Consider the following 24,726-nt stretch of genomic DNA (forward strand, 5'->3'; position numbering starts at 1 on the left):
AAATAGTTAAGATGTGGGCTATGCAAAATTATTTTCTTATGCTATTCTTTCTTTTTTTTTTTTAAATAGTTGGCATTCTGCACTGAACTTTTTTTTCAGTCATTTTTAAAGTAAATTAGCTGTGGTATATGGATAAGTCACTTAATACAATATGTGTTTAGGAAAGTTGGATATAAATGAAAATTTAAAGCAATGGAATTGTAGCTTATGTGTACAATGGTTGTTCACTTTTCAAGGGAAATGTAATCTTTATCCTTTTGTTTCTTGGTACTGGGGATTGAACTCAGGTCCTTGTGCTTACAAGGTAGGTGCTGGAACCACTGAGCTTAATCCGCAGCCCATCTGTATCCTTTTTTTAAAAAAAAAATCTAGTTATCTTATTATTCTTATAACCTGAATTTTCATGTATGACACGATTATTCAACAAATGATTAAGTTCTTATTGTGTGCTGGACGCTGTGTGCACACTTGGCATAGAGTGCTAAGAAGAAACATAGCTGTTCTTTAAGGTAGGATGCTGTGTAGACATAGGACGTCTTAACTAAACATGTAGTTAAGATAGTGACAGTTGGGAATGAAGGCAGTTATGAAACTGTCCTACAAATCTTGATTTGGAAGTGCTACAGGCTTTTGCTGACAATCTTAGGTAAGTAAATGCTTTGAAGTTCAAAATCTGTATTATTTATAGGACCGATGAAAAGACTATATGAGTAGTTTTCAATTTGCTCTTACTGTCTTCCTAATGTAACACTGAATTATGATTTCAAGTTCTAGCCCTCAGTGTGCAACTTGGCCTGATTTTTGGTCCTCTGAAGACATTTCCCAGTGTTTCCAAGGTCCATCCCTTTGTGAAGCATGTCTTAGAGGCTTTTCAAAACAGTAGGGAGGCTTTTACCAGCCAAATCCTGCTTTGTTCACTAGTTTCCTTCTGAACTGAGTGGGAAAGAAGCATTACTTTCCTGGCATTATCAGTGCAGTTCATGGAAGAGCAAGGGATTCTTAGAAGTTTGAGATAGGCTTAGGGGCTTGTGGCAACCTCCTCAGTCTAGAATCTAAGACCACATTCGTGTGATTATTAAGGGCCAGGGTGTAGCTCAGTGGCTCTGTACCTGCCTGGAAAGCACAAGGTCTTAAGTTTGATCCCTGGTACCACAAACAAAAAGGATTAAGTGTGGTATCTGGACAGAAGGATCTTCCTGTCCCTGCTTTTGGATATATGATACTCTTCTCATCTTGCTCAGTTGGACCAGTAGTCTGGAGATTGAAGCAAGGCCCCTGCTGCCTCTCAGCCATAGAATGGCAGAAATCTGCAGCTTCTGAAACTTCCAGTGAAAGATCGAGTGACAGTTACACTTGCCTGGTTAAATGCTTACTAGAGGTATGTTATGGTTGATATCCGAATGTTCCCCCAAAGCCTCATGTGCCTATGAAAGGGGCTTTTGGGAGGTGACTCTTTTGGGAAGGACTTTTGGGGTCATAGGGCCATGATACCAGTGGATTTCTCCACGGATGAGTTTACAGCTAACGTGATATCGGTGAAGCCTGTTCGAGGAGGTGCCTCCCTGGGCGTGGCCTGGAAGGGTCTGTCCCTCCCTCTTTCACCCAGTCAGCTTCCCACTGCCATGCCATACGCACATCTCTGCTGTGCCCCTCCGCCATGCCACTGTGCCTTGGAGCCAGCAGATGATAGGCTGAAATCTACAAACTGGGCCAAAATAAATCTTTCCTCTTTTAAGTTGTGGGTTTTCAGTATTATATCTGTGACAAAAGTAACTAAGACAAGGTATCTCTTAAAGCCAAAGAGTTTTCCCACTAAAGATGTCTTAATTTTTAAAAACCTAAACTGCATCTCTAGTATTTCCTTTCAGATTGGTAAAATGGTCACTTGAAATGCCTTTTTTAAATGTTTTTGAGACAGGGTCTCACTATGTACTCCAGGCTGGCTTTGAACTCACTATGTAGCCTAGATCTGAAAGTAGTTTGGTCTCAAACTTGCAGCGATCCTCCTGTCTCAGCCTCCCAAATGCTGAGATTACAGGCATGTGCTACCACACGGGCAAAATGTCTTTAAAGTGATACAATGTCTGTGAGTTATACTGCTGTGACCTCAGGTTCTAGAATATCAAATCAACATTCTTTTAAAGAGATTTTAGGTTGACACTAAAACTAGAATCGGTCGACTTACTGCCAGAGGAAAGAGGATCCCAAGTGACAAGAAGACACTGTTTGCTATGAACTGGTTTCGACGTTACTTCTCTAAGTGTCCTCAGGATGTTTCCTTACACAACACACACTCACCTCTGCTGTTTTCACTGATCTCATTTGAAGATGGACATTTTATTTCCGATTTGAGGTAGTAAGTAGGAATAGCCCACCCCCACCCCCAGCTTTTGTACTTTAGTTGGATTGTCAAGCCAATCTCTTCTTGATTCCCTGGGAAAGGGAAACTGGGCTTGGGAAGAAAGTGGTTTCAGTCCTTCCCGTGTGTACTTGGAAAGGGGGCAACTGGCCTTGCTTGACTGGTGAAAAGAACTGGCTTGAGTAAAAGGGTCTCTCTATCTCAGCACCCTGGTCAAGTGAACTTTGTATCTGTTGACTGCCAATAATTTCCACCCCTTTGAAAGAAAAATTCAAGGGTTTTGGCTTTGGTAAAGCGTGTGAAATAGTCCAGGACACCTGAGTAGAAGGCAGAATAAACTAGTTTGGTAAGATGAGAGTGATGTGAAGCGCTCCAGGCCGAGGGAAGTACTGGGCACGTGGGGACACGCAGTGGGGAAAGTACTGCTGGGAGAGGAGGAGGGTAGAATAGAACAGGATGAGGCAAAGGGTAAGTGTCCATCTTCTGACGCTTAACTAGGTAGGAGAGCAGACTGAGCTATCCTCTTGTCGCCTACTGGTTCTGCTAACGAGGGTTCCCAGCTCCCTTGGTTTGCTTGGGACTGTATTGGTTTTAGCACTTGAAGTTCTCCATCCCCGTAAAACCCTTAGTCCTGGGAAAATTGGGGTGGCTGATTGCCCTAGCTAAGTTTTGAGGCATCGAGGTAGCACATGACACCTGAAAAACTGGCCCGATCTCCTTTATTTTCAGGAAAGTATACAGAAGACCCTAGGGTGTGTACCAAATCCTGAGAGTGATAACAGTATCTGCTCTGCCATGGACTGCATGCTATGTGCCAAGTACATGGTCTTGGTTAATACTGGCAATCAAGGAGCTAGGATATTTTAAATCCAGTTTTATGGAGGAGGAAGAGCTGAATGATGTGACAAGTTTTTATTTTCCAAGGTCAAATAACTAGAATGTAGCTGTGGTATATTTGAACTTTAATGCGCCTACACCGAAATTTTTATTTTTTTATTTTTGGTACCAGGGGTTGAACTCAGGACCTTGCACTTGTGAGGCAGGCGGCAGAACCACTGAGCTAAATCTGAAATTCGTGCTGTTCCCAGCAAATGAACTTGATAAATGGATAGATTCTCTGATTTAGCATAGTACTGTGTTCATCAGCTTCACCTGCTGTTTCCAAACTCCTGTTCGTGGTAGCATAAGATTTCCTGGGATAGCATTAAGAAAAGCAGTTCAGCAAACTAAAATAGTTACTTTAGTCTTACACTTGTAGCAGACCCTGATTTACCCTTGAGTTCTTAACTGGGTTAGTAAGTGCCTGGCACATAGAACATGCTCAGAGAAGGGTGAATATGGTTGTTATTTTAATTATGGCAAACAGGCAGTAATCTTGACAACAATGTCATAGCTGATGTATGTAAATTCAAACATTTTAATTGAAAAATCACCAGAGATGTAGTAAGGACAGAAATAATATTTCTCCTTGAGTTTAATATTAGGCAAACACCTTTTCCACCAAGGAAAAGCTGTCCTCTTGGTTATTTGATTTGGAAATGATAGAAGACAGGCTTCCTTGCTGTGATAAAAGGTATTATGCAACACCTTCTTGGCTTACAGTGTGCTGATGACCATTTCCCCTGTGCATGTGGGGAGGGGGGAAGGAAGAGAGGAGAGGAGAGGGAGAAGGAAAGGGAGGGAGAGAGGAGAGAGCTGTGCCTTCCTCTTATAAAGCTACCAATCCTACTGAGCTAGTGTCTCACCCCTGTGAGCTCTATTAATTTACCTTCTAAGAGCTTTATCGCCATGTATAGCACATTGGAGGCTAGAGGGTCGACACAGAAACGTTAGGGAACAAAAGTCGGCCTGCAGAAGAAGGCTCTAACTCACATGAAAAACATTAAAATGGGACCACATTCTCTCTCTCTCTCTCTCTCTCTCTCTCTCTCTCTCTCTCTCAATATCTATCATAAATTTGCTCTTGAAATTATTTCACCATGAGTAATTCACTTAATCACGAGCGGTTACTTCTCAGCAATCACGGGTACTTGGGAATTTTTGCAAAGCAGGAAAATTTACAATTTACTTTCAAATGTAATAAAATACATATGAGTTCTACCTTTGACAGTTAATGAAATTAACAATGTTAAATTTTTGTGTTTAAGCATTAGTTTGTATTTGGCATTTTTTATATCGTGAGTCAATACTCATTGCAAGTCTCGCTTATATAGGCTCTGAAAAACTCATTAGATATCATCATATCTGTGATGCCTAATGGATAAAAGTGCTGTAAGATGTCTTGTAGATCCTCTACCCAGTTCTAGGCGAATCACTGCCGACCCCAGCCTGTCTCACAAGCTCTGGTGCAGCATTTCCACTTCTGTTAGGTGTCTCTTAACGTGTCAGTAGCTCTTCACTTCTGTGTGTGCTGATCTTCTCTTCCAGTTTACCTCCTGTTTTCTTTGCCATCCAGTGGAAGACCTGGAGACCACTTCAGTCACTATCAGTGGTGTCCACATGTACTGGTAATTGTTTATTTTGTCTGAAGTGTGAGGCACACTCTTTACTTTTTCATAGCACACCAGAGGTCAGGTGCAAATTCTTAATGAGGCTGGCCAAAAGAAAAAGAAGCTCATGGGATAATGACCACTGTCCGAGCTCAGACTCATAATATGGCCCTTCTGCCCCACTCTTGACCCACATCTTCACGAGGTGAGGTGTAGTTACCCTTCCTTGTGGGAATCACTCCAGCCATCCTCACTATTACAATTCAGTAATAACTGACTTTCAGCCTCAGAAAGAGAAGGAGGCATCCAGCCCCCCCGCCCCGAGCCTTCATCCCTTAATTCTGGATGACAGTTTGATCATCCATTCTTTTTGGAGAGAACCCAAAGTTATACTTTTTGATCCTACCAGGACAGATCATATTATAATTTGATATCAAGATATAGTCTGAACAGGGTTATTCACTTAAGTGATATTACTTGTTAATTTCCATAGCCTGGTCCAGGTTTTCCATTGCTTATCAGATTGTCTTCAACAAAGGTTCAAAACCCTTGGGATGTAGCTCACTCAGGTCACCTTGTAGCCTGGCATAGTGGTATATGCCTGTAATCCCAGCTAAGGCAGGAGAGTCCCAAGTTCAATCCCAGCCTGGACAATTCAGAGATGTAGTAAGACCCTTTGAAAATAAAAATTTTTAAAAGGGCTCAGTATATAGCTCAGAGTGAAGGCCCTGGGTTCAATCCCCAGTACCAGAGGTGGGGCTGAGAGGTTATCTCACCTTGTTACACTCTGGAGACAGTGAACTAATTATATTTCCTTTAATTGAAACAACCTCATCAAGTAGTTTTTTCATCCAAACCAACAGAAAGCAGAGAAAATAAGCCAATTAACCAGTCAGTCTCCAGGAAGTGACATGCTGGGATTTCAACTGATCCCTCTTGGTTTCGAATATGTGAACTTATTAAGCACTGGGAAACATTGCAGAGGTAGACTAGATATTGAATCAGTTACAGGTTTTGGAATAATGTCGTTAATAGAGATGGCAAAAAGTCATAGGGGGTGTGAGGAAGAGGAGGGAGGGAGATGGCGAAGTCACGCTGGGCACCACTGGCTTCCTCTCATTATCACTCTGTCTTGCTCAAATGTTACTCTGAACATCTTGGTTTCCAAATTAATTGCTATCTTGACTCTCCAGGACCCACGCACCGGCCCGCCCCGTAGTGAAGCAGCCTGTCCGCGGAGCCAGTAGCAGGACCACAGTCACAGCGATTGTTCAGACTGGTGGGGACTGGAGCACTGGCCTCTTCAGTGTCTGCAGAGACAGGAGAGTTTGTATGTTTCCCTCTTCATTTAAGCTCTTCCTTACTATTTTCTTTCCCAAGAGATCAGTGAGAGTAAAAGCTGCATCAGACTCAAGGACAGCAATTGAATGGATTCCGAATAACTGGACCAGTCTTCCAGTGACTCACATTTACTCCTCAGCTGGAAGAACCTTGCTTTTTTCAGCCCTGTGGATGCTTTCTTAGAATAAGTGGTGCCTTCAAAGATTTTTTGTGAATGACAAAAATCTATCAGCAAAGATGCACAAAATGGTCTCCCTTATCTTCTGGTGGTAGGAGTATAAATTGGCACAGCCTCCCTGGTAGATGGCTTAGCAGTACATACAGAAAGAACTTCCAAGAGTTACATAGCTTTTGACCCAATAGCTAAGTTTTTTTTTATACATTCTTTTTTCTTTTTTAAGGTGCTGGAGATCAAACCCAGGGTATGGCATATATTAGGCAAGTACTCAGCTGCTGAGGTACATCTCAACTCCAATAATTACATTTGAAGGAGTTTAAGGAAATAAATTATTGTAAAGATTTAGCAGGAAAATGAAAAATTTTGGCAAAAGCATGGAACAACATAAACAGTAGGGTAACTGTATGATGAATTATACAGCCATGACAAGTCATAGAGTAGATGAAAATATGTTTTGGATATGTTTTTAGGTTAAACAGGTTGTAAACTATGTGCATATGATACCATTTTTAGAGCAGTGTGCAAGATTTAAAAAAAAGTCTGGAAAGCCAGGCATGGTGGCATTATTGGATTTTTTTTTACATATTTGAAATTTAAAATGTTGTTTTTCCAGGTAGCTTTGAAAAAGATTCAACTTGAAAAAATTAAAATTCATTCATTTGACCCCAGGTGTGGTGGCATACGCCTATAATCCCAGCACTCGGGAGGCTGAGGCAGGAGGATTGCTGTGAGTTCGAGACCAGCCTGAGCTACATAGTGAGTTCCAGGTCAGTAGTCTCAACTACATAGTGAGACTGTGTCTCAAAAAACAAAAGCAAAAAAGTCTGGAAGGATACAGATAAAAATGTTTATAGCAGAGGTCTCCAGATGGTAGACTAATAAATAATCTTCCTTCCTCATTTTCTCCCTCTCCCTGTCTGTCCCTCTCTCTCTCTCTCTCTCTCTCTGTTTTCTGGCACTGGGGATTGAACCTAGTGACTTGTCACTCAGCTGACATCCCTAGCTGTTCTTTAATTTTAATTTTTTTATTTTAAGACAAAAGTCTCACTGAGTTGCCCAGGTTGGGCTTGAACTTTCAACATCTCTGCCTCAGCCTTCCAGAGTACTGAGATTACATTTGTGTGGCACCATGCCTGGCTTTTTTATTATCTCGTTTAATATTTCTATGAAGAATGTGTAGTAGTTTTACAACAATGAGACTGACCACAAAAAGAAACTTCTTATGTTATTTGACATCTTCAGGTGCTGGTTCAGCTCTAAAGAAGTACAAATAACACTGTCCTGTAGCTTCACAGTTTCACCCTGGATTTGAGTTAAAGAATATGGATTCAATCTTTACTTTTGGATGTTCTGATCCACCTGTGATATAACACATCAGGAATCCACTCCAGGACCTGATGCTCTCATCCCAGGGAGAAACTGAGTCATAGACTGTCTTGAAGAAGATGATGGTGGGGTAATCATCTGATAGATCAAAGTCAGTCTGTTAGAAATATAAAAAACCCAGGTCTAATGTTTTTGAAGAACATGACTCTTTCTATCTGGTGGAGGCTTCCAGGCGCATCTGACTTTGTCCTGAAGTACAGATGGACTAGCAGAACACTCTGAGCAAGTCCCCACTCAGCTGAGGGTCTTCTGAGCTCTGAAGCTCTGCAGGCCTCTTCCTGTCCCTATCACCACGTGACTTCCCACCAGGCCGTTATGGCACCAGTTCTCCGGCTGTCCCAGGATTTTTCTGTTTCTCTGTTTTTATGACTTTGGTTGTCATTTGGTGCCAAGGTACAGAGAAGGTAGAGTAAGTAGTCAGGCAGAGATGTGGAGATCTTGCTCAAATTTGTAAATGGACCATTTTTTTTAATAGCAAATGGTTTGGGGTTGGGGAACAATAATGCATTTCTGACTAAAGCAAACCTATTTTATAATGTAGTGAACAGAAGAGTTTTGTAAAGATACAGACCTTACCTTGAATCTTCCTTGTGCTCTTACTGAGCACAAATTCTCTAGGTCTTCATTTTCCACTTCTAAAATGAAGAAAATAAATGTGCCAACCACAACGGTGGTTGTCAAGATGAAAACAGCTAGGGCCAAGGATTTAGCTCAGTGGTTCTCTGCCTGTCTTGCAAAGGCAAGGACCCCAGTTTTATCCCCAGTACCAAAAAACACAAAGAAAAAGAAAGATTAAAACAGATAATACATAGAACCCACTTTTTTTTGTTTTTTTTTTTTGAATTGAACTCAGGGCCTTGCACTTGTGAGGCAGGTGGCAGAACCACTGAGCTAAATCCCTGGCCCTAGAACCCACTCTTAATACTAGGTTGGCTCAGTCAGAGATTTTTGGTTACAAGCTACACTAGATTAATTAGTGTTTCCTTAAAACGTATGTACACTTGAAGCCTCTGGCTGTGACCTTATTTGGAAATAAGTATTTACAATGTGACTACCTGGATTACGGTATGCAGGAGACAGATTCTTCCTCAGACCCCTCAGAAGAAACCAACTCTGCCAACACCTGGAGACTTCTGGTTTCCAGATTTTCCAATAAGAGAATACTTTCTGCTGTTTAAGGTGCTCAGTTTGTAATATTTGTTATAGCAGCCCTAGGAAATGAATACACACGTAAATGTTAGACTTTATTAGAAGGCTGTGGGGTAGCTCATAGTATCATAAGATCAGCTGGAATCCAAGCTCAGAAAGGACAAGACACATTATTACCAGGAACCTACTGACAGCCCAAGCATTATCAGATGTTTTTATTGTGTCATTCTGTCTGAGAATTGAAGTTTCAGCAGCAGCTAAAACTCAGCCCAATTTAGGTCACTGCCTACTACTTGGTGAGGCCTATCAGTCTTGCTCACAATAATGAAGGGATAATTTCCTAAATTTGCTATTAGGGTGGTGTCACCAGGAAAATCCCAATGGATATTTCTACAGTGCACTTAGTGAATTTTAGCTATTAAGATGATTGTCACTCTATATTTTAAAATTATCCTTCAGCACGCTAAGAGCAAAGAGTGGAGACACCAGGCTCATGCTGGGTGCTGCAATGATTTCCATAGAATCCCAAGAGCATCTAAACAGCTGGTCAAAGAAAGGCTCATTCCTTAACTATCCTTTTCACCTTAGACATTGCTTTACTGTCAGCGCTTCTGTAACCTGCATCAATGTTTGTGATACCAACCACAGAATTTCCTGAGGATTTCCTTATCCATTTGAGAATCTGTTCTAGACATAAGACAGGAGGAGATGTGGAGAAATATAATATTCTTTACAACTGGGCATGAATCATGAAGGGGACACCATGGGTACAGCATTCAAGGTGATGTTGAATGTTATGTTCTGTCTCCTAAGTGGTTCTCCCTTTATAAATTCTCACAGTGACTCTAATTTAATGGTCTCAGAAGAAAATGCAAAGGTAATACCAATTGGTGCATTCATTATCTGCACCATAATTCTGAGGTCGCAGCTGGAGTCTGAGTGTTATGAGTCTTCCCCTCCTTGTTTAGAAAGACTTAATTATAAATTATTTTATCTTCAAAGTTTCATTGTAAGTAAATCCTGTGCAAATAGTGTGACAGACTTGAAAACAAAAGGAATCTTCTTTCTATGACTGCTCTATGCCAGACTCCCATCCTGGGACATTTTTCCATCAAATGCTGAGAATTATTGCCACATTTTCAACCATTAAGCAAAGGTTACCTTATGAACAGCAATGATTTCCATTTCTTTTTGACATTTTACATCTTCATTTTATCATAATCATTTTTTAAAATTGCCCCCTTCTTTCCCAACTTTGTGCTGTTATCTGAATTCACACTGTACTGGGATTAGTAAGTGGGTGTCTCTGTGTCCTTTGAAGATGGAGTATCTGAGAACTTAAATTTGAAGATGGAGCCAAGGTAAATTAATTAGCTGCTAAATAGCATTGTGGTAAAAGACTGAATAGTCTGGCTTTGGAAATATTTGTGATGTCACTGCAAAGAAAGTTTATATGGATGATATAATCAACATTGATTTGTAATTCAACCGATATTTACCGAGTTCAAACCTATGTGCAGTCATATATATATAGATAGATATATATCTATATATCTATCTATCTCTATATATGTATGTATCCCAGACATTATAGTCAATAAGGCAGAGGTGATTTTTTTTAGAAGAGAAAGATAAATCAATGAACAGAATAATTACAGATGTGATAAATGCCATGAAGGAAATAAACAGGGTGCTCCAGTGGGGTAAAGGGTGACCTTTCCTGGGCTTCATTTAAACTCATTCCCGAAGGATATGAGAGTCAGCTCCTCAGTTTCCCTGTAGAGGGCAATATAAGCACCAGGTGGTAAAATCTTTTGATGTGTACCTGGACCCATGAAATGCCCAATGAGGGTGGAAGCAAGCAAGGAAGGATTTTCTTTGAATTTCTGGTAGAGGAAGGAGGCAGAAAAGGTGTCAGACTGGGGTTTGTGTCCCCGCACTGCATCTCAGGTAAACTGCAGACTCCCTGGAACTGGGCCACAGCTGTCTCTGCTCAGAGCCCAGGAGAACACCTGGCCCATAGAAGACACAAAAATATTTCTCAAATGCCACACTGAAATGGAGGAATTGTAACCTTTATTATCATTTGCTTCTTCCTTTCCTGCACTTGATTGTAAGACTCAGCCTTAAAGTTGAAAGGGAGATTAGAAGCCTGCTGGTCTGGCCCTTATCTGTTGCCGTAATCTCTCCGAAGCTTGCCTGGCAGTGGCGACAGTGTCCGCTTTCTGAGTGACAGGGAGGAAACCCCACTGCCTTTGGAGTCAGCTCAGTGTTTTTTGTTTTTTCAAATCATTTTGAATAAGTTGTTATGAACATAATACAGTAGAATTCAAAATTACCCTTTTTAGGTATGAAAAACAGGTACGCCGTCCTTTTTTCTGTTTACCCAGTTCTTCGCCCTACAAACAACTGCTCTTGCTTGAGTCCAGATATTGTCCGTTGCTCATAGAGATGTAAAAGTTTTAAAAATTAGAATAGATTTGAATTATAAATACATAGTCATTGTCAAAAACAAAAATACAAACGATAAGGAGAAAACAATATTCTGTAATTGCAACTCCTGAAAATAATATTTTTTAGTTTACCGGATAGTGTGTGTGTACATATAATATATATATATGTGTACACACACACACACACATATGTATATATACTGTAGAATTGTAAACACACTGCATGCATTTTTTTTTTTTTGGTACCAGGGATCAAACTCAGCACCTCATGTTTGCCAGGCAGGCACTGTGCAGCTGAGCTAGAACCCTGGCCCCTTTGTTTTGTTTTAACAATATATTTAGTTTATTATACTGTATCAGCACATCTGGAGCTAATTTCTTTTCTTTATTTTTTATTTTTTATTTTCCCCGGCACCGGGGATAGAACTTGGGTCCTTGCGCTTGCAAGGCAGGAAGTGGAACCACTGAGCTAAATCCCCGGCTTGAGCTAGTTTCTTAAATTGGTGCAAAGACTACACTGTACCGTAGTTTATTTATCCCAAACTCCCAATTGGTGAACTTCTAAATGGTTTCCAGACTTTTTGTTATTCAAACAAAAATTCTATATGAATATTCTTGTACATATGTGATTTTGCATATGTGTATTATATCTGTTAAATAATTGCCAAGGAATAAACCTGAAGGTTAAATCTTGTTTTACAGAAAGGGTCTCGCTATGTAGCCCAGGCTGGCCTTGACCTCACAGCGATCCTCCTGCTTCAGCTTCTGGAGTGCTGGGACTGCAGGCCTGTGCCACCACACCCAGTAGATTAAATCTTTATAGATTTTTGCCAATGCTTTCCATTTGGAATTTGTATTAATTTATACTCCATTGGCATTTCTTTTTATTAAGGCATCTATTGTTAGAAAGTTCTGCCTTATTATAATAATTGATCTGAAATATGCCTTTTTGAAGCTTTCGCCCCCTTTCTACTTCTCTCTGGGGTCCACATTGTAACTTCTTTCTCTCATCTTCACTATGGGCTAAAAAAGGTGAATAATGAACTACATTTCATGCTTGAAGAGAATAGGGCTGGATCGTTTAGGCTGTGGGTGCTTACAAAGCCACGAGATCTTTGGGCGTAAAGGAAGAAACTAAATATTTATTTATTTAGTATTGGGGATCTAACTGAGGACCTTACACTGGACAGGCTGGTGAGCTACATCCCCAGTCCTAAGGAAGAGACTAAATTTATGCCATAAATCACTTTTGAACCTGATCTCTTAAAAAGAAAAATTTCACTAATGGCATGCTAGTACACATAAAAATTGAGACATTACTGAAAAGGAAACCATTTCCCCTCTCTTAAAAGTCAGTTTAGAGGGTTTCCTTCCAGTTCTTTTTTCTCTGTGTTTAGATATGCATTTATCAGTAATATTGTTACTCTTTATTTGTTTTTGTTTTTGTTTTTTTTTGTACCAGGGATGGAACACGGGTCCTTGTACTTGTGAGGCAGGTGGCAGAACAACTGAGCTAAATCCCTGGTCCCTTCTTAAACATTCCTAATTATTCCATGAAGTGATTATACTATCATTGTTTATTTGCATTTTAATCTATTAATACACATTTAAATTGTTTTAAATTTCAAGTTACAAACTGTTGCCACGACTATCCTCTTACTTGCTTCTTTATGTGCATATGTAAAACATTACTCTAGCATTGGGTACTGATGAGTGGAATTGCTGAGTCCTAGGGGATTTTAAATTTCAATAGACCCAGCAAAGTCATCTTCTAAAGTAGTTGTTCCAGTTTGTTTCTGTTTCCATCTGTTTATGGAGTTCCTATTTTTCTGTGGCTGCTCATCATACATTATATCAACGACCTTAGAAATAGTAGTCTTATGAGCAACAAATGGGTTCTGATAGTGTTAACATGCACTTCTAATGATATCGAGTAATTTTTCATGTTTTCTTTTGGCCATTTGTATTTCCTTTTCAGTGAATTACCTGATCACGTCCTGTGCCCATTTTCTTCCTTCCTTCCTTCCTTCCTTCCTTCCTTCCTTCCTTCCTTCCTTCCTTCATTCCCTCCTTCCTTCCTTCCTTCCTTCCTTCCTCTCTCTCTCTCTCTCTCTCTTTCATCTTTTATATATGATTTGTAGGAGGTACTTATCTTTGGTATGAGAGGTGTGTTGAAAATTTCTCCTCTGTAGTAGGATCCCATCACCCCTTCTCTGGTGTGACCTGACATCATCGTACTCTCCAAAGTACAGAGCAGCAACACTAAATTCAAAGGACATTAAAGAATTGCACAATTAAGACTACCCCACAGGAAAAAATATAATGCAGAGATGATGGGGGTACTGTCTTGACGCACACAAATCCATAGTAATTTTGGCAGAATAGATAAATATGTAAAATATGAGAAGATGTATGTAGTAGACTTTGGGGCCAGGCTCCCTGAATTTAAATCTGGCCTATGCTCTCACTGATAATTGTATGAACATGGACAAATTATTTAAGTGTGCTAGAGATAGCTTTCTTCACTTGTAAAATGGGGATTATCAGAGCACCTACTTTGTAGGATTGTTGCACAGATTGTATGAGTTAATATGTACAAAATGTTTTTAGCAGAGCTTACATAGTGAAGTTTATATAAATATTATATAATCAAAGTTTGTACTTCAAAATGTTTTTTTTTTTTTTAAGTTGTAGCTGACTTCTATTTCAAAGTAATTGAATTTGGGGTGTGCTTTCTTCAGTATCTAGTGGTATCTCCTAGTGAGCACTTTAGATAGCATGGTTATATGATAAAAAGATGCAAAATAATAGAGTATGAGTCATAAAAATTTGGTACAGAAATACCAGTGTGCATAAACAACTTCTTTATAATACACTAAGGATGGTGGGCATTCTTTATCAGTCAAAGTGGTGCAGCTGAGAAGATTATGTAAACACAGCTTATTAGTTTATAATGATGTAATTTTTGATTATTTAATCTGCAGGATTTACACTTTCATAATTTACATATAAAGTGTATTTGATTTTTATGTGCCATGGATTTAAAATTGCCCCATTTTGAGGAAGGATACAGTGTGACCACTCTTGAATTTACTGGGCCATTTGCTCACCAAAAAGCTATTCTACCAGTTTTGGTGCTGAGTGGGGCCCCCTGATTGTCCTGGAACTTTTTAATAATGCAAAGTAAATATCTCAAGCATACTTAAGGATGAAGTCTTTGCTTTAGGACAGGTGATGTCTGCCGTACACGATGCAGTGATTGTCCTACAGTTGCTGAGAGGATGAAATAAACGTCTGGCTCCTCAAAGACAGGCTGTTCTCTCCTTGCAGCAGGTCTTTTGTGAGGCGTGATGTTACACCCACTGTGTAAAGTTAAAGACATCCAGAGTCCTGGAGTGGCCCCTGATGGTTCTAAAATGAGAGTCTTCGTAGCTCGGAGCCTCTGTGTCACTGAACTTGGGAGAGGAACTCTGTGGTGCTCACTGTTGGAGAGGAAGCAAAGGCAGAGACAGGCTGCTGACAGGAGATTCTTCTAGGGTACTGGTGTCATGGTCCGTGAGCCTTTGGGAAGCGTCACACTCCCTAGATGGCTGAAGCACAGAAGACTGACAGTAGTAAGTGTTGGCAAGGGTGTGGCCCGACTGGAACTCTCACACATTGCCGGATGGAGCGTGAAGTGGTACAGATGTTTCAGAGAAGGATTTTTCATTTTTTGTAAAGTTAAATATATATCTGGCCTATGAGCGAGCAATTCCAAGTGTAGGAAGGGGAGCAAAATGAAAGCATATATCCACATAAAGACTCACAGAGGGACATCATAGCAGTCTTAATCACGACAGCAACAGAGGGAATAAGCAACTCTCTGTTAGGAGGGGCTGAGTATTTCATGGAAAATCATACAATGGGATAGTATTTAGCAATGAGAAAAGCTATAGATTCATATAACAACAGATAAGTCTCAGAGATAGCATTCTGAGCAAAATAAATTAGGTATAAAAGTAAACATGAGCCAGGCGTGGTGGCGCACACCTACAATCCCAGCACTCGGGAGGCTGAGGCAGGAGGATCATTGTGGGTTACACCAGCCCTCCAGCACTCGGGAGGCTGAGGCAGGAGGATCATTGTGAGTTCAAGACCAGCCTGGGCTACATAGTTCCGGGTCAGTCTCAACTACACAGTGAGACCCTGCCTCAAACAAACAGACAAACAAAAAGTAAACATGATTTCATTTGTATGATGTCCACAAAGAGGAAAAATTCATCTTTTGGAATAGAAATTAGAACTGTGTTTCCCTCAAGAGTGGGAGGTAGAAGGGTTAGGACTGACCAGAAAGGAACACAAGGAATTCTGGGTGAAAGGCAGTACTCTCTACGTTTGGTTATTTGGGTGAATATGATTGTTGTTATCCAACTGGACACTTAAGATGTGTGCGTTTTCTTATGTATAAATTTGGCTTAATAAAAGATTTATTGAAAGCAATCCTTTAAAGATGATAGTGTTTTATTGAGACAGGGTCTTCCTGTGTAGTTCAGGCTGGCCTTGGACCCACTATGTATCCCAGGCTGGCATTGAACTCACAGTTATCTGCCTGCCTCAGCCTCCCAAATGCTGGGATCAGAGGCGTGTGCCACCATGCCCTACTAGCATGATATTTTTGCTGTCTCATAACCTAATTGTTTGTAGTCATCCACATTATCATGCTGTTTGTCAGGGGTTCTCAACCCATGGTCCGTTAATAGTTTTCAACACATCCTTGAACTCTACGAAATTGAATGCACAATTTTACACGCCCATGTGCTTGTGCATTTCATTTCCCTCCTGAAGCAAGTTCGTAACTATTGTCATATTTTCAAAAGAGTCTGTGACCCATATTTAGAACCTCTGTGTTAGAAGGCTCATGCAGACTGTATAGGGAACCATTTCAGTAGTTAAAAATGAATGAATAAATGACAAACTGTTTCCAGTTTACATTCAAGGGACCAAGCCTTGAATCATTTGCCGATTAAAACTGACATATGTCAGTGGCTCTATGAAACTAACAGAAATTAGAATAACCTACTGCTCTGAGAAATAGAATAAAATCCCGTTAAGAATAGGAAGTAGAATCAGTGTGCCATGAAAAGCTTTCAATTGTATTTATAAAAATATTATTCAAGAGTATTCTCAATACTGTGTCTTTTAAATACTGAAAATGGATTAACATAACAGAAGCAACAGTCACGACTTAAAAATTACTTAACACATTTCTCTTGATGAGAAAAAGCAATTACCATAGTCAGTGCTAACAGAATTATATCAGGTTCAGCTCGGCCAGTGTTTAACAAAAGGAGATGATTTTGATGTGGTTCAGTTATGGCAATTTTCATATGCTGGGTTTGTGAACTGGTTATTCATTCTCAGTCCCTAATTGCCGGGAGACAATGCAGCATTAAATTGATGGTGTAGAGTTCTAAATGTTACTTAAGATGTGAAGTTGCTCCCTGAACATCTGACAACCTTTGTTTTGTTTTACATGGTTATTGACAGGTTTTTGTGGTCTGTTTTGTCCCATGTGTCTTGAGTGTGACATCGCCAGGTATTATGGAGAATGTCTTTGTTGGCCATTGTTACCTGGGTCTACCTTTGCTCTGAGAATTGGCACCAGAGAGAGATATAAAATACAGGTAAGTGCTTTTGAAGTACACGTGAATGCTGATGTCTATGAGAACCTACATGGCCTTCAGTCCTGTGATTTTCCAGGTAGACAGAGCGCTTAAAGATATCACACTTCGTGAAAAGCTTTGAGAAGGGAAATTCCTGATTTCATTCTTTAGTAGGAAGCATAAGTTTAACGAAAATGCTGTATCATAAAGGGAATCTCTGAGAGGAAAATTATAACACAAGTTGCTGGTCCATGGGCCCAGCCAGCTCATTGCTGATGGTGCCCACTCAGATGTACTGTGATGAACAGTAGCAGGAGGAGGTGACTGATTAGTCTCAGCCCCTAAGGCGATGCAGATTCCCTTCCCTCTGTAGACATCAAACTACACTGTCCTCTGTCTGTTCTTACTACTTCAAGGCAAAATGACAGATGGAATTACACCAGGTTTACCACATTATACCAAATTATACAAAGTTTACCAACTTTGGAGGATATACTTGAGAGGTCTGACTTAAGATATAACCTATGTAACACACAGAATTCACTTTGGGGGTTCCCTGGGGTCTTTGAATGAGTCAGTCAATTTCCAGCTCAACTGAGACTGAAGGACAAGAGAAGTTGGGGAGAGCTGGGTCATACATATTAGGAAAAAGGCATCTCTTAGCTGGTGTGGTGGTACACACCTATAATCTCTCTCTCTCTCTTTTTTTTTTTTTTGGTACCGGGGATTGAACCCAGGTCCCTGCACTTGCAAGGTAGGCGGTGGAACCACTGAACTAAATCCCCAGCCCCACATACCTATGATCTCAATACTCAGGAGGCTGAGGCAGCAGGATCACTTTGAGTTTGAAGCTAGCCTGAACTGCATAGAGAGACCCTAACTCAAAACAACAACAAACAAACAAAAAACAAAAAAGGGTATCTCTTTCCAGATGTGGTGGCACATACCTGTAATCTTAGCACTCAGGAGGCTGAAACAGGAGGATTACCTTGAGTTCAAGGCCAGCCTAGACTACATAGTGAGTTCAAGGCTAGCCTGAACTACAGAGCAAGAACCTGTCTAAACAAAACAAAAAAAACAAACCCAAAAAACTCCTTATGCATTCAGGGGAATGATCTCTATGATATATTTTTGAGTGGAAAACAAGGGCATAGGAATATGCATTTATTTGCAAAAAAGATATACATCATATGTGACATATATGTATGTATGTTGTTATATATATATATGTATGTATACACTTATGTAGACGTGGAATTTATCTGGAAATGTATATAACAAACAAACCGTTTTCCCCAGGCAGGTAACTGGAAGGCTGGGGCAGCTATAGAGGAGGATTTACTTTTTATTTCCCATCTCTCTTTACTGTGTGAATTTTGCATTTATTACATTTATTTGCATTTATGTCAAAGAAATGAGTATCAGATCTTAAGAAGAAAAGATTTAAGATATTAACAGAGAAATTATTGGTTAAGTAGGAGGTCCTAGACAAAAGTTTGAAGGGCAGGCTCTGAATTGCAGGTACTGGCTAGTCGCCGAGCTGCTTGGCACGTGGGCAACCTGGCGTCCTGGGTGTTGACTGAGGTGTCAGTAGATCTTGGAAGCAGTGGGAGGGGTGGGCCAGCGGCTCAGGGTGCTGTTCCGTGTAATGGAAATGAGCCTGCCGGGATGGCCACAGATCAGATACCCTGGATTTGCCCTAGGGCACCTTGTGTGAGGACTGGCTGGTGGTGCACTGCTGCTGGCCCTTTTCTGTGTGTCAGGTGGCCCGGGAGCTCAAGATGAGACGCTCTCAACTCTATGAAATCTGTACAGTCCCTTCAGCCAAGGACACTTCGGTTTGACAGCAAGATAACTCCTCCTCCTTCCACCTCATGTCCTCCTCTCAAACCCCTCCTGGAGAAAGACTGTTTTTCTTCATAAGTTTTCTCTGCAACACTAGGAAAATAAATGATCTCCTCACTCTGCCTCTACTGGTGCTCTTTCTTTGTCTGAGTTTGCTATTCTAGTCCAGCCATATAAAGCACATTCTAGAGGTGAATGTTGTACACCTGACCCTTTCCCCCCAGAGTTTTGGAAGGTTGCATTTTTTTCACCAGCTTCACATCCCTTGCATGAGGGATGTCTGGGAGGCTGGAGGAACTGTCATGTGGCTTTCTATTGCCAAACCATTTTTCCCAAAGTGTCAGGGTCAGTAGTTAGCTCCCATACTGAGCACTTAGTATCACTGAAACATGTAGGGCACTGTCCTTTCCTTGTCCTGACTTTTGCAGTCTTAGTTGCATAAATGTGAAAGTCTCAGGTTGGTGCTAATCTTAAACATTTCCCTACCACCTGCTTTTTTTTTTTTTTTTTTTTTTTTTTGCATCAGGCTCAAAGCTTTAGAGAGCAACAGTTTTAGGCCGAACCATGTCTCCTGCCTTTCCCAAACCCCACAAAAAGATACCTGTGACTGTGAACTTATTTGGAAATAGCGTCTTGCAAATGTGATCAAGATGAGATTATTAGGGTGGGTGCTAATCCAGTACGACTGGTATCTTTATAAGAGAAGAGCCAGAATTGCAGACACACAGGGAAGATGGCCAGGTGAAGACTGGAGGAGACTGGAGCTACGTTACCACAAACCAAGGAATGCCTGGGGCTGCCGGAAGCTGGGTGGGCCAAGGAAACGTCCTCTCCCAGAGGCTTTTAGGAAGCAGGACCCTACTGCCAACATCATTTTGGATTTCTAGGCTCCATTCTGACCAAATCAGTGGCTGTTGTTTCTAGTTACCTAGTTTGTGGCAATTTAGTACAGCAGCCCAAGGATGCCAGTAATGGGCTACACTGGGCATACTGAGTGGTGCTCTAGTTTTCGGTGGGACAGCAGCTCAGAACAGAGCTGAAAGCCTAGGTTCTGGGGCAGAATACTTATGTTCAGGACTAACTGTGCAACTATAGGCAAATTTCTTAGCTCCTCTGTCTCAGTTTCCTCAACTAATAAAGGGGGATGGTGCTGTACTGACCTTAGAGGGTTGTGAGGATTATAATAAGTCAAGATACTTAGGGGGAGTGGAAAAAAAAAGATATTTAGAACAGCACTTGGCAAGTAGTAAGGATTCAGTAAACATTACTGTTACTATTTTATGGTCACCTTGTATTTGTAGCACATTGTACTGGTTTTCCATTTACAGTTGGAAAACATACAGGTATACATTTTTTTTCAAATTAAATTTTAAATGAAAATTCAGTCAATTAAAACGCGAATATTAAGTCACAGCTAGTAGATGGTATGGCATACATTGTGGGGATAAGAGACTCATTTTTTGAGCACTTGTAAATGTCAGGCAGTGTTCAAAGGACTCTTTTTTTTTTTTTCCTGGTACCAGGGATTGAACTCAGGATCTTGTGCTTGCAAGGCAGGTGTGGTGCCACGGAACTAAATCCCCGGCCCAAGGACTCTGTATGCTAAGACATTTAACTCTTAATATCCTTCAGGAAGGTGCTATTGTATCTCCATTTTCCAGAAAAGGGGTCTGGGTGACAGAACTGTTAGCTAACCTGCCTTCAGCAACCCAGCTGGTCACACAGGCAGGCTGGCTCTTGGGCCTGTGCTCTAACGGCTGGTTGTACCAGCCAGACTTGTCTCTGTAGAGCTGGACTCACCCCAGACAGCCCAGAGAGGAAGTGCAACTTGTTGTGGCCCTCATTTCCACCAAAACTACTTTTGTGTGTCAAGGATAAGTTACCTCTTTGGGGAAAATTAAATGCTGAAAGTTGACATTTAGTCTGTGATTAAGTACTGTCCTCTCCAAATCAGCTAAACTGAAACAACAACAAACAACAAAGTCTGGCAGAGAATTCCGTGAAATGAAAATAAACCTATTTTTATTGTTTCATGCTAAACCGCATTTTGGGTTTCACAAGCTCTCAGCTGCAGGAACAATGCACATTTTTGGCCAAGGAGGCTTGGGGAATCTGCACGGCTGACCCTTCTCTGCAGAAGAGTAGGTGGCACTTGGTGCACAGGTCTCAGCGTGCTCTCTCCGTGGCAGATGTGAAGGTTGTGAAGGGACGCCTCCAGCCCGGAAGTGCCTTTCCTCTTTACTGCTTCTGATCCATCTAGGCAGCGTACAGCAGCTTATTAGGGCCACAGTGTTAGAGCCACAGACACAAGCAAGTTCCCAAAACTGTGGTCTGAGAGCATCGAGTCTACCACAGAGCAGAGAATTCGTACATGGACAGTTCTTTGAAAATGGACGGTAGAATGGACCTGAAGGGAGAGAGCTCAACGCTAGGACTTCTGATTTTCTCTAGGATATGTCAAGTCCAAGAAGAAAAGGATATGATGAAAATATGTGCTCTCCAGGGGAGATATTATCTAATACTAGATACTGAGGTGAGAGAAGACAACTCTGATATCAGGCATCACATTAACTCAATCTTACAGAAAGTGTTGTGGTACAGATCTGAGAGTTACCCAATACTGAGCTTATATTCTGCATATTTTTCATCTTATTAGAGAATCCCTTTTGGTTTTTCAGGATGCAAAGTGTGGAACAAATCTCTGATACCTCCATGTGGGGTGAGCAAAACCAACATATGTGACAGACCTTTTAATGTAACCCATATAGTCTGCTGTACATTACAAACCCAGGAAGCAAACATCAGACATCTTGCTAAAGTTTTTGGCTTGCCAGTGGAATGTATAGGGAAATGGGCATTCCTGAAACCCTCTATTTTTTGGAACAAACATATTAAAAGCTTGGAAATCCTTAATTGCTCACTTTCTATTTTTCTATTCATCCCCCCCAAAATAATTTCTGTTTAATATAGTTTGTGTATATAAGGTTTATTTACATAATATTCCATAATGACTAATACATTATACCCTTTTCATAAACATTCACAAACATTTATTTATGACTTTTGGTCTATTAAAAAATACTGTCCTTAAAAAAAGTAAGCAGAGCCAGGGATTTAGCTCAGTGGCATCACGCCTGCCTCTCTCAAGCACAAGGTCCCAAGTTCGATCCCTGGTACCCCCCAAAAAAGAAAATAAAAAAGTAAGCAGAGACAAAAGAATCTATAGGTTTTTGGCTTATAATTTCTACAGAGGAGTGATTTTTCCCCCCATCATTTTCTTCATTTTTCACCTAAACACCACTTCTCTGACCAGACAAAGTAATAAGAAGCAACAATTTGAGGAGATGTAACTCACACTTTCTGTGTAGAAGGAAATTTTAGGCAAATTTCTGGGCTGACTTCACTGTAAGATTCAAATCCATCCTTGCCAGCTTCTGTACTCCCTCCACCGCCTTCTGACGCATGACCATTTGGGGCTGTAGGCTGGAACTGAGGGTCCAGAGATGAAAGCTTTACAAAACAGGAAGCTTTTCCTAAGCTGGGTTTAGCCGGCAAGAAGTCAGATTCTTCATTTTGTTTTCTAGAAAATATTTGTTTTACTGGCCAAACATGTTCAAAGAAAGAGCTAAATCTCCATGATACTCTCCCTTATGAGTCACAGAAAGTTCCCAAACACTTAAAAAGCAGCACGTATAAAAATTGGGAGCAGTGTTTTCCTGTTACTCAAGTTGTGAGAGGTGGGAGCCAGTGTCCGAAGATGGAAATGTAGGTAAGGTGGCCTTGAGGACAGGCTGTTAGTACTCAGTGTGGTCAGTAGCTTCCGGGACTAAACATTATGTTGCCTCCCTGTCTCGGGTTCCATGTGGGCACCCTGCCAACACTTAACTTTTCCGCACATGATTGTGGAATTCTATGACTTTACCTTGGAAAGCAAAATCACTGAAACCTGTATGTAGCCGCTAAGGCCTCATGGTAGGAACCAAAAGATTCCAGAACTCGAAGGTGGCATCTTTATATTGATTACTGCTGAGGCTAAAGAGTTTCCGAGCTGAATTCCTCCCAGAGGAAAAGAGACCAACGTTCAGTCACAGCAGTCAGAGAAAAGGGTGCCTTACAGTAAGCAGACCAATCTTTGAGTGTGTGTGACAGAAGTGTGATCGTCTTCTAGTTCGCCCTTCTGTAGTTTCATACCTCTTGCCTCTAACCCAGCACTTTGGCAGACAAAGCTAACATTTTGGGTTTTCTTATTATCACCTTCTTATCATCTTACTCTTATTATCACCTTCTCCTGTGGTTAACTGAGAGGAGGATTGTGGTTAAGAAAGAGAAGTTATTCATTCCCATAAAAAATAGGTGCTAGTTTAAATCCTGCATGTGACTTCAGGAAAAAAATTTTCTGTAAATACAAAACAAAAGGCAGTCCTTATTCTGATTATAGTTTTGCTGGTGCTTGCTCCTATTTATAAGCAAGATGGATAAAAAGCAGGATGCGTCAGCGTGAAATTGAGATCCCAAACTTAAAACCACCAACATATCCCAGTGATGCTGCAGTCCTGTTATTACCTTCAGAGATTAGGGCAGCATATATTCCTATTATTATCTTTAGTAGTTATGGCAGCATATGCTTTAAAAATAGGAAATTTTTATTGATGTCTTGGGGGGATGAAAATATATGTCCAAAGTTTTAGGTATTTGTGACTTTCACTTATATGTACAATGTCTCTCTCAGGTTAACACAGGTGGTTTAAAAATTGTAATCATTTGATAAATCAGCTGCAGAATGTCTTCCAATGGCTTGTTTTTCATGGCAATTTATTTATAAACATAAAAAGGATACACACTTTTCCACAGTGGTTGCACCAGTCTGTACTCCCACCAACAATGGAGAAGGGTTCCTTTCTCCACACAACCCCGCCAACATTTGTTATTAGTTGATTTCTTGAGAGCAGCCATTCTCTCTGGGGTGAAGTGGAATCTCAGTGTTGTTTTCATCTGCATCTCCCAAATAACCAGTGATATTGAACATTTTTTCATATGTTTATTTGCTGTTTTTACTTCTTTGAAAAATGTCCATTCATTTCAGATGTCCATTTTTGAATTGGGTCTTTATATTTGAGGGGCCTGATTTTTTTGAGTTCATTATATATTCTAGATAATAGTCCATTGTCTGAGGAGCAGCTGGTAAAATTTTTTTCCTACTTTGTAGGTTGTCTTTTAGTTCTGTTGATGGTTTCTTTTGCAGTGCAGAAGCTTTTTAATAAGATGAGATCCCAGTTGCTTATTCTTTGTGCTAGTTCCCATGCTACTGAGGATTTGTTCATAAAGTCTTTTCCTATGCCAATGTCTTCGAGAGTTCTGCCTAACGTATCTTTCAGCAAGTTTAGTGTTTGCGTTTTAATATTTAGATCTTTAGTCTACTTGGATTTTAGTTTAGTGCATGGGGGAAAGTAGGGGTCTAGTTTTAATCTTTGACAAGTTGAAACCCAGTTTTTCCAACACCATTTATTAAAGAGGCTATCTTTCCTCCACTGAGGATGATTAGCTCCTTTGTCAGAGATGAGGTAGCTGAGTATGTCTGGAGTTACCTCAAAGAACTAGGACTAGAGGTTCCATTTGACCTAGCTATCCCTCTGTTGGGTATCTTTCCAAAAGAATTAAAACAATCATAACAGTGATATATGCTCACCTGTGTTTATAGTGGCACAGTTTGTCATAGCTGAAACTCGGAGACAGCCCAACTGCCCATCAGTTGGAGACTGGATAAAGATGTGGTTTTTCTATAAAATGGAGTACTACTCAGCCATAAAGTGTGAGAAACTAGAGTCATTTATAGGAAAATGGATGCATATCTTAAGTGAAATAAATAAGAAACACGTGTAAATAC

At 40.5% G+C, this 24,726-nt stretch overlaps 2 protein-coding genes across 3 annotated transcripts in view; both read left to right on the forward strand.

Annotated features, from left to right (window-relative positions):
• The window catches only part of Lars1 (leucyl-tRNA synthetase 1), a 72,838-nt gene extending 66,746 nt beyond the window's left edge, over positions 1–6,092 (forward strand). Inside the window, exons 33-34 of one of the 2 annotated variants that reach the window (XR_004518350.1) lie at positions 1,242–1,378; positions 6,042–6,092. The gene's annotated coding sequence lies outside the window, so the exon portion shown is untranslated. The remainder of the gene's footprint in view (positions 1–1,241; positions 1,379–6,041) is intronic. The other variant, XM_033766860.1, reaches the window with a different exon arrangement.
• On the forward strand, positions 2,018–18,960 carry Plac8l1 (PLAC8 like 1). The gene is made up of 4 exons (XM_010627045.3): positions 2,018–2,353; positions 6,042–6,178; positions 16,882–17,018; positions 18,701–18,960. The coding sequence occupies exons 1-4, from the start codon at positions 2,232–2,234 to the stop codon at positions 18,839–18,841; spliced, it is 537 nt and encodes a 178-aa protein (XP_010625347.1). The 5' UTR covers positions 2,018–2,231; the 3' UTR covers positions 18,842–18,960.
• Positions 18,961–24,726: the final 5,766 nt, after the last annotated feature.

Source organism: Fukomys damarensis, unplaced genomic scaffold (genome assembly GCF_012274545.1).
Source record: "Fukomys damarensis isolate Sample0158 unplaced genomic scaffold, DMR_v1.0_HiC HiC_scaffold_3, whole genome shotgun sequence".
Taxonomy (NCBI): domain Eukaryota; kingdom Metazoa; phylum Chordata; class Mammalia; order Rodentia; family Bathyergidae; genus Fukomys; species Fukomys damarensis.

Coding starts and splice junctions, on each gene's coding strand:
- Plac8l1 (XM_010627045.3), top strand. CDS start 2,232: ATGAACTGGTTTCGACGTTACTTCTCTAAGTGTCCTCAGGATGTTTCC. Junction 6,179..16,881: donor CTGCAGAGACAGGAGAGTTT/GTATGTTTCCCT, acceptor GGTTATTGACAG/GTTTTTGTGGTCTGTTTTGT. Junction 17,019..18,700: donor GAGAGAGATATAAAATACAG/GTAAGTGCTTTT, acceptor GATTTGCCCTAG/GGCACCTTGTGTGAGGACTG.